This window comes from Sus scrofa, chromosome 1, assembly GCF_000003025.6.
Source record: "Sus scrofa isolate TJ Tabasco breed Duroc chromosome 1, Sscrofa11.1, whole genome shotgun sequence".
NCBI lineage: Eukaryota > Metazoa > Chordata > Mammalia > Artiodactyla > Suidae > Sus > Sus scrofa.
This window is the reverse complement of record NC_010443.5, coordinates 20513359-20527586: the sequence shown is the minus strand read 5'-3', so window position 1 is coordinate 20527586 and position 14228 is coordinate 20513359. Positions and strand designations below refer to the sequence as shown.

Genomic DNA, 14228 nt, shown 5'->3' with positions numbered 1-14228 from the left:
ACCACATACTATAACCAGATTACTCTGTTTCTGGGATATCTTTTGCTACATTACTCAGAAGAAAACCAAAATATTAGTATTATTTTAATTTTTTTTTTTTTTCTTTTTAGGGCTGAAACTACAGCATATGGAAGTTCCCAGGCTAGGGGTCGAATTGGAGCTAAAGTTGGCAGCCAACGCTACAGCCACAGCAACTCAGGATCCAACCTGCATCTGCGACCCACACTGCAGCTCTTAGCAATGCCAGATCCTTAACCGACTGAGTGAGGCTGGGGATCGAACTTCATCCTATGGATACTAGTCTGGTTTGTTTCCACTGAGCCACAATAGGAATTCCATATTTTAATAAAAAAATTTTTTTTGTAATCACTAATGAAACTTTCCACAGAAAAGAAAATCATAGACTTGGAGAATAGACTTCTGGTTGCCAAGGGGGCGGGGGAGTGGGATGGATTGGGAACTTGGGGTTAATAGATGCAAACTATGGCTTTTGGAATGGATTAGCAATGAGATCCTGCTGTGTAGCACTGAGAAGTATGTCTAGTCACTTATGATGGAGCATGATAATGGGAGAAAAAAAGAATGTATACATGTATGTGTGACTGGGTCACCATGCTGTACAGTAGAAAAAAAATTGTTTGGGGGAAATAACAATAAAAAAATTTTTAAAAATTACAAGTCAAATCTACTCCAATAAAATTTTTCAAAAATAAAATGGTATTTTTGGAGGAGAGGATGGAAAAGGATTAGATAAGAGGCTGTTTTATATACATATGTATTTTATATGTGTGTATATATATGTACATACATAAGACATATATATATATACATATATATACACACACTACATATATATAGGGAAATAACATTTTAATTTTTTTTTTTTTTTTTTTTTTAGTCTTTTTGCTATTTCTTGGGCCACTCCCGCGGCATATGGAGGTTCCCAGGCTAGGGGTCTAATCAGAGCTGTAGTCTCCGGCCTACGCCAGAGCCACAGCAACGTGGGATCCGAGCCGCGTCTGCAACCTACACCACAGCTCACGCCGGATCGTTAACCCACTGAGCAAGGTCAGGGACCGAACCCGAAACCTCATGGTTCTTTGTCGGATTCGTTAACCACTGCGCCACGACGGGAACTCCCACATTTTAATTTTTAAATAAGAATTATTTTGCTGTTGATTTTAGAATAAAAAACATTAAAGTAAAATATAAGATACCTCTAGTTTAATGGCAGTGTACGCTAGCCTATCCTGAAGTCTCCAAAAAGAAGGAAGAAAAATAAATTAATAGACTATCTTTCTCATATGAAAAAAAATACTTGGAAAGCAAAATAGCGGAATTCTAACAAATTGAAATTACTTTTTTTTTTTTTTTTCACTCACGAATTTTCCCTGGGTACATGGATTTTTTTCCTATAGAAAGGGAAAAAATAATTAACACATTTTTATCATGTAATTTTTGTTAACGTAAATTCTTACGAAAGTGATTTTGGAATTTCTTCCTAAAATTATCCTCTTTAGTGCGAACTATATTCGCATTGATACTTAAAGGCCAGTACTAGTATTTTCTCCGTGAAATTGGGTTTTGGTGGAAGACTGGACGTTAATTTCACAGAGTCTGCTGTTTTGTTTTGTGTTTATCCGCTGTCACAGCAGCAGAGGACCTGCTGGCCCCACCTCGTGACACCAGCACAGACCTCACAGAGGTTATGGAGCAGATCAACAGTACGTTTCCATCTTGCTCCCGTGAGTACTAAAGGCCATCGGGCGCCGGCGCTGCTTTTCCCTTCCCTTTCTTTTTTTCTGCATGGGGCCCTTTGTCTTCTTCGGTAAGATAACAAAAACCAATATTAGAAACACGACTGAATATTATTTGAAGATAAATCAGACATTCCATATGTCGACAAAGCAAATGATGCCCAGCCTAGATAGCATCACATCACCGGGTGCAGGGACGGCGTAACCCCTCTCTTCGAGATGTCTAGAGTGATAACATGAGACAAATAAAACAAGCCTGCCTTTGAGGAGAAGTTATCCTCTTCAGTACAGGCTATGGTAAGAAACGCGTGTTATTTCAGAGAGCTTTCAGTGGCATGCCAAACTAGCAAAATTGCCTTTTCTAATGTAATTCCTTTCTTTTCTTCAGACCTTTGTTTTCTGATGCCATCAAATTCAGATGCAGAAAGGCGTTACTATTAAATTTTCCTCTTTCTTTTTCCTTCTTTTTTTGGGGGGAGGGGTTGATATTTTAGGGTTCTTTTCTCCGGGTTAATAAAATAGTCACTGTATAAAGACCAAACAATTTAAGGCATCACAGATTAGGAACCTGTGAATTTTTCAAATGAACAACCAAGAGCCAGAAAATAACCAAATAAAAACAGTTCAAATCTCAGAGGAAAATTTATAATGATTCTTATTTATTGATTTTTTTTCCAAACATTTTTGACTTCAGCATCTTTGCCACCTTGCAGTTTCTGCTGAGCTCTTATCAAAAACATTTCTGCTGTTTCAAACAGAAAGTTTGCCTGTTACACATACATACTACTTAATGCTATAACTATATTTTAAATAATCTTTTAAAGAAGTATGACTATATTATTTATAAATATATTTATAATTTTAGGGTAATTAAATCTAATCAGCTTTACACTAAGATTTAGTTTATGGGAGTTCCCATCATGGCTCGGCAGAAACGAATCTTACTAGTATCCATGAGGACGCAGGTTTGATCCCTGGCCTCGCTCAGTGGGTTAAGGATCCTACGTTGCCATGAGCTGTGGTGTAGGTTGCAGATGTGGTTCAAATCTGGCATTGCTGTGGCTGTGGTATAGGCTGGCAGCCATAGCTCTGATTAGACCCCTAGCCTGGGAAACTCCATATGCTGCAGGTGCAGCCCTAAAAGTAAAAAAACAAAAAGATTTAGTTTATGTATATATGCTATCATGTATCATATATCATATATATGTAGTGTGTGTATATATATGTACATATATGACATATGTACATACATATACACACATATAAAATACATATATAAAATACATACGTATATAAAACAGCCTCTTATCTAATCGTTTTCCATCCTCTCCTCCAAAAATACCATTTTATTTTTGAAAAATTTTATTGGAGTAGATTTGACTTGTAATTTAAAAAAATTTTTTTATTGTTATTTCCCCCATACAGTTTTTTTTCTACTGCACAGCATGGTGACCCAGTCACACATACATGTATACATTCTTTTTTTCTCACATTATCATGCTTCATCATAAGTGACTCGACATAGTTCTCAGTGCTACACAGAGGATCTCATTGCTAATCCAATCCAAAAGCAATAGTTTGCATCTATTAACCCCAAGTTCCCAATCCATCCCACTCCCTCCCCCTCCCTGATTTAATAATATTGTATTTCGTTTTGGTCGTACAGCAAAGGAAATTCATTACACATATACCTATATCCATTTTTTTCCCATATAGGCTATTACAGCTTATTGAGTAGGTTTCCCTGTGCTATGTAGTAGATCCTTGTTACTTACCTATTTTATATACAGTAGAGTGTATGTTAATCCAAACCTCCTAACTTATCCCTCCCCCCATGTTTCCCCTTTGGTAGCCATTAGTTTGGTTTCTGAACCTTTGAATCTGTTTCTGTTTTAAGGGATTTTTTTGGTAGGAAAATGCCATTTTAAATGAAGAAAAAGACATTATCTAGAGTATGATAGATAAGCTATATTGACTTCGTTTAAGAAGTATGCTTCGATTTATACCACTCTACAGTTTACAAAATGCCATCATTAATGGAAAGTGGAAACAGCTATTCAAAATATTGTCTTCGAATGTCCAGAAGCATTTGCCTAAAGATCATGTGAGAGTTGCCACAAGTGCATAAATATATTTGTGTTTGGGAGTACATAATTTTCCAGGTTATTATTTGTAATTTCACTTCTCAAAGTGTGCTGAATCATATTTATACATATGTCTCCACACTCATCCCCTGAAAAGCATGCTTGTGCCAGTGTGTGCATGCCCATGTTTGCATGCACACACATGCATACACACACACACAAACACACACAGAGTTTTTTGGCCCTATAGAGTATCGCAGAAGCTTAAGGGAGTCAGTTGAAGCCCATGTGCTATCAGATTTTTACTTATTTACTAGGCTCTGTAACACCCATCATAGATGAGCAGATTAAACCTTCATATTCATTTTAACTCAAGGTTATATATATATATTTTATTACTCTGAATTTATTACATTTGTAGTTGTACAATGATCATCACAATCCAGTTTTATAGTATTTCCATCCCATACCCCCAGCGCATCCCCCATCCCCCAAACTGTCTCCTTTGGAAACCATAAGTTTTTCAAAGTGTGTGAGTCAGTATCTGTTCTGCAAAGAAGTTCAGTCAGTCCTTTTTTCAGATTCCACATGTCAGTGATAGCATTTGATGTTGTGTCTCCTTGTCTGACTGATTTCACTTAGCATGAAAACTTCTAGGTCCATCCATGTTGCTAAAAATGCTGTTATTTCATTCCTTTTAATGGCCAAGTAATATTCCATTGTGTATGTGTACCACATCTTCTTGATCCACTACTCTGTTGATGGACATTTAGGTTGTTTCCATGTCTTGGCTATTGCAAATAGTGCTGCCAAGAACATTGGAGTACATGTGTCTTTTCGAGTCATGGTTTTCTCTGGATAGATGCCCAGGAGTGAGATTGCTGGATCAAATGGTAGTTCTATATTTAGTTTACTTTCTTTCTTTTTTTTTTTTTTTTTTTTGTCTTTTTGCCTTTTCTAGGGCCGCTCCCACTGCACCTAGAGGTTCCCAGGCTTAGGGTCGAATCAGAGCTGAGCCACAGCAACATGGGATCCAAACCATGTCTGCGAGCTACACAACAGCTCACGGCAATGCCGGATCCCCAACCCACTGAGCAAGGCCAGGGATTGAACCCGAAACCTTGTGGTTCCTAGTCAGATTCATTAACCACTGCGCCATAACAGGAACTCCCTATATTTAGTTTTCTGAAGAATCTCCATACTGTTTTCCACAGTGGTTTCATTCAAGGTTATATTTAATAGAGATTTTTAGTTCTGTATTTTTTTAACTTAATGGCTAGATGAAACCTCATCATAGTCTTTATAAGCTGGAATTTTGAAATTAAATTACTTTTTAGTTTAGCTTAAATTCAAACATATTAATAATTAAGAACAAATTCTGTAAATCAAACCTGTTTAGAAGTTTTTGTTTAATTCTCTTAATGGACGCTTTCAAGTTAAAAGTCAATTGGAGGTGAGAGCTAGAGTGGGAGATATTTTTAAATATATTCTTCCTAGTGGATATAAATGTATCATTTCCATGTTATAATTTTTATACCAGAGTTCATGATGTGTTTTAAAACTTTAATTTTCTAGAGCAGTTACTCTTAAATCTCTTTCACTGTATATTCTTGTATCTAGATATTGTATAAGACTGATCGATGTCGTATTTTGAAGACAATATAATTTAAAATAAATAATGACATAACTATAAGGACAAAAATCAATCTTAAGAGATGAGTGTGTTCATCTCATTTTATGGCTTCCCTTAAATGCAAGTATAAAATTCCTATTGTTTAGGATCATATTAGATATTACTAGATATTTTTTTTTTTTTTTTTTTTTTTTTTTTTTGTCTTTTTTGTTGTTGTTGTTGCTATTTCTTGGGCCGCTCCCGCGGCATATGGAGGTTCCCAGGCTAGGGGTTGAATCGGAGCTGTAGCCACCGGCCTACGCCAGAGCCACAGCAACGTGGGATCCGAGCCACGTCTGCAACCTACACCACAGCTCACGGCAACGCCGGATCCTTAACCCACTGAGCAAGGGCAGGGACCGAACCCGCAACCTCATGGTTCCTAGTCGGATTCGTTAACCACTGCGCCACGACGGGAACTCCAGATATTACTAGATATTATTTGTTCCTGACAAGGATATAACATCTTCAGTGGGACCCACACAACAGATTAAACTCCCACTTTGCATTGGTCCTTTCTCCGCCTGTGTCAGATCTAGCCTTGTGTTCCCATAGTCAAAGCTTTGTACACTCAGAAATACTTGTAATATTTATAATTTTCTGTGGATGAATTTTGCTAGTCATGTATTATTTCGAAGAGCTCAGATACATTCCATGTAAGAAATGATGACTAGTACATTTTAGAATACTTTGAAATCTAGTTCTTATTTTTTTGTTTCTGAAGTTCTGCTATTAATTTGAGTTTAGATTGCTCTTTTTGGTGTTTATATTCTATACTTTGATAATATAAAAAGCTCCATGATAGGGACCGCTTTCCGTAACAATAAAGGCTTACTTGACTTATTTATAAAATTGACACATAGTTTTTAAATTCTGCCTAAAGTTATTAAACTTTTTAAAAGTGGATGCATAGTAGAAATGGATACCGCCATAAATCTGGTGCCCAGTACATTTCTGAATTGAATGAGTGAATGAAAGACTACATTTTCCTACTGGGAAGGAAGGTTTAGTTGTTGAAGTTTCCCCCAGGTACTCACAAGGTTCTGTAGAATTCCTTTTCTGTGTTGCCCCCTTTTAAGTTGCTCAGCTAGCAAATATTTTAATAAGGCTTTGAATTCCCAAAGCTTACTGACCACCTTGGAGGATTTTTTTAAGCAAATCGGATTGGCATCTTCCCAATGCCAAGCCAATCCCTTGAGCCCCTATAACTAAGGCTAATTTTTAAATTGCTTGTCACCAGCATATGATGAATTGATCTGCATGTTAATCTTGACTTTTGATCCTTTGTGAATTAAAAATTAGCATGGTCACAAGTGACTTTCCACTTCTAGAAATCTTGAAACAAAAATGAAACTGTATTTTTAGATCCTAATTGCATGAATTGCCTACTTAAATATAACTTTTTAAAAACTATGTCTGTACATTGTTGCATCATAATGCTTTAGAATTCCTCCATCGTGGATTAATATCCCAGTAGGTCCTAGTAGCATCCTTGAATTAATGGGCTTTTAAAGTCTTCTTTTAATTATTTACATTGAGTTTCAGAGCAGAGAGGCAGGTATTTCCATCTCTTCCTGGCAAGGAGTTAATGAAGGGAATTAAGAGTTGCCTATTAATACTAAAATTTCCACTGACTGCTATAACTATTTTTTTAGTGTAAAATCTTTTTGTTGGCTTTTTCGTTTATGTCATCCAAATACACAGGATACTAATAGTAAGCTGAATATTATTTTTTTACTAATAGACCAACAAATACTTTTTAAATTATTTTTTTATCCACAGGCATATTTTCACTGTGAATTGCCTATGTTTTTTAGCTTGAGTGACATTCATCAAAAACTCCAGACCTACTAAAATGTAATGATTTCCTGATTTCTTTAAAAAATGTATTTGTATGATTTGTCCAGGGGAGTACTCACAAACTTTGATTTAATTAAAAAAAAAAAAACCTGTAGATTTAAAATGTTGATTTGGAGCAAAATGGATTTAATTTCTGTTTGGATTTGGCTATTTGCTACTTAGAAGAGAAGTATAACTCTGCCTATGGTATACTTTGTACTAATGCAACTAAGCTTCTCTTGGGTATAGTTCCCCTATGTGAAGAGGTCCAGCCTTGTTTTCCTGATGTAATTTGCATACCTGGTAGGACTAGACTTTTTTAGCTTGATCGTTCCTCCCAATACTCTTGGGGCTTACACTTTCCTGCAAGGCATCTTAAAAAGGTTTTTCTCACAAAGCACCCACTGTGTAGTCATGGATGTCTTTTTTTTTTCCCCGTAGCAAAGAAAAATGAGAGATGAAAGGAGTGACGTGCTGTTAGATTAGAGACAGTTCTTATTTGACCAGGAAGAGATGCTACTATCCTTGAGGGGTGGAGCTCCCAGGTTTGAGTACCAGTCCAATAATTGTGAGATTGCACAATGAAGGGGAGAGATGAAAAAGCAGAGGCCTTTGAAAAGAGATATGTTAGTACCTGCCCTTTCAAGTCCCACCTATCAGCTACACTGTCCCGTGCCCTCTTGTTAACCAAGAAGGAACTGAGCTGAGCAAGATGCAAAGGCCAGTTATATACCATATTCTAACTTTTCTTTTTTTCTTTTTTTCTTTTTCTTTTTTTTTGTCTTTTGTCTTTTTAGGGCCGCAACCACGGCATATAGAGGTTCCCAGGCTAGGGGTCCAATCGGAGCTATAGCCGCCCTCCTATGCCACAGCCACAGCAACACCAGAACCGAGCCACGTCTTCAACCTACATCACAGCTCACGGCAACACTGGATCCTTAACCCACTGAGTGAGGCCACGAATCAAACCTGCAACCTCATGGTTCCTAGTCGGATTCGTTTCCACTGCGCCATGACCGAAACTCCTCCATTTCTGATGCTCTCAACTGAGCCCATAGAAGGCACAATTATTAGCTGAGGTACCTAGAAGACCTCTGAGTGCTGAGGACTAGGCCCTAATGACCTCTTGGTCAGAATGTGCACTATTCAGCAGAACATACAGAATTTGCTCTGTTCTGTTATGTAAATTATTTATGTATATACATGGCATGATTTCAGTAGGAAAATTTGAGATTTTTTTGCAAAACTAATTACTTACTGAATGCTTTAGTGTGTACTTATTCGAGAAAGCCAACATATCTTTTGCATAGTATATTAAAGCACATGGAATATGAAAAGCTAACTAGGCGAACTGGTCCTGTTAAAGCATCTAGCCAAAACAAACAAACAAACAAACAAAAAAAAAACCCACAAAAAAGCCACAAACCTCTTTATTGTTTCTTATTATTAATATCCACTTAACAGCTGGGAATGGTGCAGTGTACACTTTTGCATGCCTGAGAGGGTGAATCCCTGCAAGACTGCCTTCAATTGATTTCTTTTGTTTTCTCTTTCAGCTAATCTCCCCAGCAGGCCACAGGTAAGGGTTAATAGATTGATTGGCTCAGGTGTTGTAGATTATAACCTAGAGAAAGGGATGAGCTCCCATCAGTTTTAGTGCTACTTTATTCCCCACGTAAGTAAACCTGCTTGACATTTAAATGCTACTTGACTGAGTGCAATAGTTTGTCAGTCCGAGGGAGGGGAACCCTTCCCAAGCCAGGTCTTCCAGATGCCCCCAAAGCCCAGTGTGTGATCTTTTGTGTTCTAATAGCTTCTTAAAGGCTTCCCATGTACTATATAAAATTATTCTGGATGGATTTGGCCAACGCTGTTCTCCCAAATATATACTTGAAGGTAGCCATTACAGAAAAAGGACTTAAAAACAGTGGCTGGGGACATATACAAAGGTGGTTTTGTTATTTTGAGGAGAGAAGGTTTTGATTTTTCATTTAAAAATTGTTGAGAACTGTTGGCAGTTAAAGCCTGAGGCCTTTCAGTATTTTTCTTATCAGGTAGTCTGGGAAATAACTTTGCCCCAAGACCACAGTAAATCTTTGGAGAACATTTTTCTTTCATGAACTTGTTTATGAATCTTTTGGAAATGGTGAACCCTCTGATTGTGCTATCAGCAAGGGGATGCTGAGATCCTAAGGAGAAGCACAGATGGTTCTTTTTTAGTAACTGGCCGGAAGACGAAGAAATATGAAGTAGATTAATGGGTGTGTATTGAGAGTTCAAGAGAAGGAAGCACCTTGTCTCAGGGATAAAGCCTTGTGATTGCTTTTGTTGTCTTCGTGAACCAGGAGTGGTGGCTTCAGCAGAGAGTGAGGACAGGGAGGAGGTGTCGGAGGTGTGACAGAGACTGCAGGATACGCAGCAGCTGCTTGGCACTCAGGAGAGCAAACGGTCAGGGAAATAGAGTGACTACCAGGGAGCTTTAGGGGCCACCACTTGAGGTGCTTTCTCATGAATTTAACCTGAAGCCTGACTGCAGGGCTGTGGGTTACCCTTCAGCCAGATTCAAGTTCATGAGTACAGGTAGCAGAGGATGCACCAAAGTTGAAGCTGTAGTTTGGATGAGGGAGTACGCAGTCCAAGGGAAGAGGCAAAGGAGGGACGATGATACTTGAACCAGGCAGCTGAGTTTGGTGGGAAGTAGGTATGGAAGGCAGAAAATCAATGGGTTGTAGTACCAAAGGAGAGCTGAAATTGGAGTCCGAGTGCAAGGAACCTGGGGAGGTACAGGTGGATTTTCAGAAAGTGGGTAATTGAAACTGCAATGTTGGAGGGCCTGTAGGTATTGGCAATGGTCCACATTTGGAACTCTGAGTAGCTAAGAAGCGTGAAGGACAGATTCTCAGAGGAGAGGAGCTCAAGGAACTGAGAGGCCAGAGTTTTGGAAGAACCATCTACGTGGGTACTGAAATCATGAAGCTTTAAAAATAGTGCGTGGCAACGAGCCATTTCTTCTTCAAGAAGTAAGGGAACATGAGCCAAGGGGCCAGAAGATAACTGCATAGTGGGCGGTAGAATGACAGGAGAGTTAAAGCTGAGTATTTTTAGGGAGGAGAGAGAGAAAAGGCCCTGACAAATACAGTATGGACCTATCCAATATCTGAGGAGTGTGAGAAATAAAAAACAGCCTGTGTGAGAGGATTATGGAGGAAGCTTAAGCTTCAGGGAAGATCGATTGGAACAGACAAGTGAAGGATGCATTCAGAGAAGAATTTGAGGACGGGGGTTTTAATGATGATGGACCCAACTGTTCGACCTTCTCTTTGAAAGGTTGATGCCACTCCCCTGAGTGTGGCCTGGATTTCTGTCCTCCCTTGACCGCCTGTGTACATTGGCCCTGAGCCTTTAACTGGCACCACTGCACACCCTAAGACTGTGATTCCTGTCTTAAGTTCTTATTGTCTGGACCTCGGTTTGGGGCTGAGGCTAGTTGGAATTGTCAAGGGTACCTACACAATCAGCGAGAAACGGGGTGCTTGCACCAGCCAAACTCACTCAGCACCCGTACCTCGCACCAAAAAAAAAAAAAGTCTTCTCCATTATAACTTGGTTTTCAGCCTGGGCAAGAGAAGAGTCTTCCAGACTTCCTCTATATCACCTATGTTGATAAAAAGCAGACTAAGTGACTTTAGGATAAGAGCAAAGACCTCATCCTAGGGAAAAAAGCCACATAGGAGTAAAGAATCCCCTTTGAACATAGCAAGATAGGGCTGGTCTAGTTCTGGAAAAAGCACTTTTTTAAAGAGTTGACAGATCTCTACTACCTGCAGTGTTTCATGTAAATATTGTTCTGACAGTGCTCTTTTTCCCTTCCCACAGGCAATGTGAAGCATTCATCTAACCAACCAACATTCTCGACTTAACAGTATTGCCCTTTGCAGCAAATGCCAATTTCAAGTTCCATTTAATCAGAAGCTCCATGGCTCTTGGAAACATGCTGTTGAGCGCTGACTGTGTGTTCTACTGAAGGAGTAAAACACTGACTATCCAAAGAGAAAAGGATATTTTGTTTTTATAATAATCATATATTATTATGTTCTTCTTCCCTTTCTATGCAACTGTAAATTAATGAACAGAGTGGTATTCGAAAGTGGTAACACATTCATCACTGATTTGTATACTGTATACAGTTTTGGGAAAATGGGTGGGGGCTTTCTAATGTGATACCTTCTTTTTAATAACCATGAAAAAAATTGCATAAGAATAAGAAGACAGTTTTACATTTTTACATTCCTTCATATTAACCTTGTATAATAATTTCATTTATTTCTTCCACTCTTTTGCCATTATGTTTTGGTTATTTATAATTCATCAGCCACACGACCAAATAGATTTTATTTGTTTCCATGATTTGGCCAAATTTAATAAGTTCATATGTTTCAATTAAATATTATATGTGTATAGATTAGGCCACAGCTTTGTGTATACTTTTTAACCTTTATTTGACATCGTACACTTACTTCTTTAGCAACCACTTGGATAATCACGATAAACATCCTGTGGGCCTAAATGGCATTTCTTTGGGATTTTGTTCCCCTAAATTTTATTTCCCTGCTCTATATAAGTAGGCCTTGATTTCTCTATTTATTTCATGCCCCATTCCGTATGATAGGATTATAACAATCTCAAAGATCATTTTACCAAAGATTGCCCATTTAAGCATGTTTTCATTTTGACACAGAAACGCAACTTGTTCCAACTTTTCTTAGTTCCCAGGCCTTGATTTTCATCTTTCAGTACACAGCAGACCTTTACCCAATTGTGATACCAGAACACATGGCTCTCTTTGGTTCCCTTTGAAGAAAATGTTATAGTTGGTTATATATATTCAAGCTGTTTATGATTCTTTAAACCCCCGGTTATTTTCCTCCTGAAAGCAGACACAAATTTAACAAATGTCTCATTTTACCTTTTGAGTGAATGAAGAGCTGTTTTATTACCCTTCATTTGATCAATTCATTTGGGAACAATGTTCATCAAAAGCTTACATCCCTGCTTCCATAGAAGAATGAAATTAATGCTTAGATGTTGGAACCTGGGCCTATGCCTTTGAGCGCATTCAGTTAAGTATTTGGATAAGCTTCTGATTTAACATGTATTTGATTCCTTTTAAACATGTCATGTAATTTACTTACTGTAAAGAAACCAAAAAAAGAAGTGAAAATAATGTGTTTTGGTTCAAGTACATGTGCTTTTAAAACATCAGGACCTTTTAACTTTGAGTTCTCTCTAACTGGGATCTGGCCAGAAGGAGGCTTAAAGTTAGAAACTCCTATTCTTTTAGAATAGGTTGGGTGGGTTGGGGGCAAGGGTGTCTATTTGCAGCAAAGATATTTTGAGAAGAAGAAAATTGTTTTATATAAGAGGAAAGCCATGACCACCTTTCTACCTCAGATCCATCTTCATTCATCGTGTTGGAAATAGCTTTATGCTGCTGCAGTCTGAAAAATCTAGAGCTTCTATCAGACCACATCATACCCAATAAAAGTACCTATTTAAAGAAAAAAAATTCCCCAAACTCTAAACTACAAGTTGTAGATTTGGTGTCTTCCTTGTCCTCACTTTGAAAAGTTATGTATTAATTTTTTTCTGCCTGTAATTGTGTGCAACATGTTCTTTATCTGCTAATGATGAAAAGCTACATAAAACACTACATTGTAACCTTCTAAGTAATAGTGAATAAAAAGAAATATATCGCAGTAACAACAAGGGGAAATAAGTATGTAGTTCTTTTGAAATATGTGGTGAAGAACTAATCATAGACTATCATCTAATCTGGTTACACATTGTATTTTTCATCCTGAATAAAAGTAATTTTAACACAAGATGACTTTGATATTCTTCAGCGGTGTTCACTGATAGACTCAAGCTTGGAATGTACATTTATGAAAATAAAATATAAAGAGCACCTGTATCCTGATAAATCTACCTGTGTTCCTGCGATTTCTCTTCTACGCACTCATCTGTTCCCTCTCTTACTCTCACTGTCTCATTCTCTCTCTGTGTGTTCCTTTCTTCTCTCATATATTTAATTCTCAATTCCCTTCACCAATAGAAGGCTTTGTTTTTGGCCACACCCACAGCACGTGGACGTTCCTGGGCCAGGGATTGAACCTGCAACAAAGCTAAGTCCTCAACCACTAAGCCACTAGGAAACTCCATAGAAGGCTTATTGATAGGGAGAAAGTAATGTGGGGTGTTAAGAACATGTGCATGAAACCTGTTGGCTTAATTTAGGTGCTGTTGGTATTTAGTCAATGACCTTTTCAAATCTACTTTTGGCCTTATGCTCTTATATAATGTACTGTTTGTATGGGCACTGGATTCTACCACTCTGTAGTGGATTTCATCCGCTTTGGAAGCGCTCCTAAATGGGCTGGGAAATAAGTGTTAAGAATCATGTTGCTTGGTTCTAAAAGTTAAAGCTGGTTATGAAGTAGAAAAATCCCAAAACATATAACTTGTTAAAGAAAACTGATACATTCTAATGAACATGTATTTTAAACATGCTGTCTACCCCCAGAGCAATATTCACGTTAAGCATACCTAAAGAACCACTTGTTGGTTTCCAGCAACATGTTGAGTAGGTAGTTGAAAGTGGAGGCAAGAACAAAAAAAAAAAAAAACCCTTTTTGTTTCTATACTAAGCCTTCAGCTTGTTACTTTTATCATCAAGGCTGTATTTATACTAAAGAATGTAGTTTGCTTTTGGACACCCCCTCACTCCCACCTGGCACCACCACCATTCCACTGTTTCAGTAGAACAACTTTTTTCAGGGGGCATTCTTAATTCACTAATTGAGAATTTATTGAAACCAT

General features: G+C 37.9%; 1 protein-coding gene across 16 annotated transcripts in view; it reads left to right on the top strand.

Annotated features, from left to right (window-relative positions):
- UTRN (utrophin) overlaps nucleotides 1-13323 on the top strand; it is a 533664-nt gene extending 520341 nt beyond the window's left edge. For 11 of the 16 annotated variants that reach the window (XM_021072273.1, XM_021072283.1, XM_021072259.1 and 8 more), the window contains 3 exons: nucleotides 1653-1745; nucleotides 8909-8931; nucleotides 11229-13323. In XM_021072273.1, coding sequence (XP_020927932.1) covers nucleotides 1653-1745; nucleotides 8909-8931; nucleotides 11229-11237 — 125 coding nt within the window. In that variant the 3' untranslated portion in view covers nucleotides 11238-13323. The remainder of the gene's footprint in view (nucleotides 1-1652; nucleotides 1746-8908; nucleotides 8932-11228) is intronic. The other 5 variants (XM_021072289.1, XM_021072254.1, XM_021072326.1 and 2 more) reach the window with 2 other exon arrangements.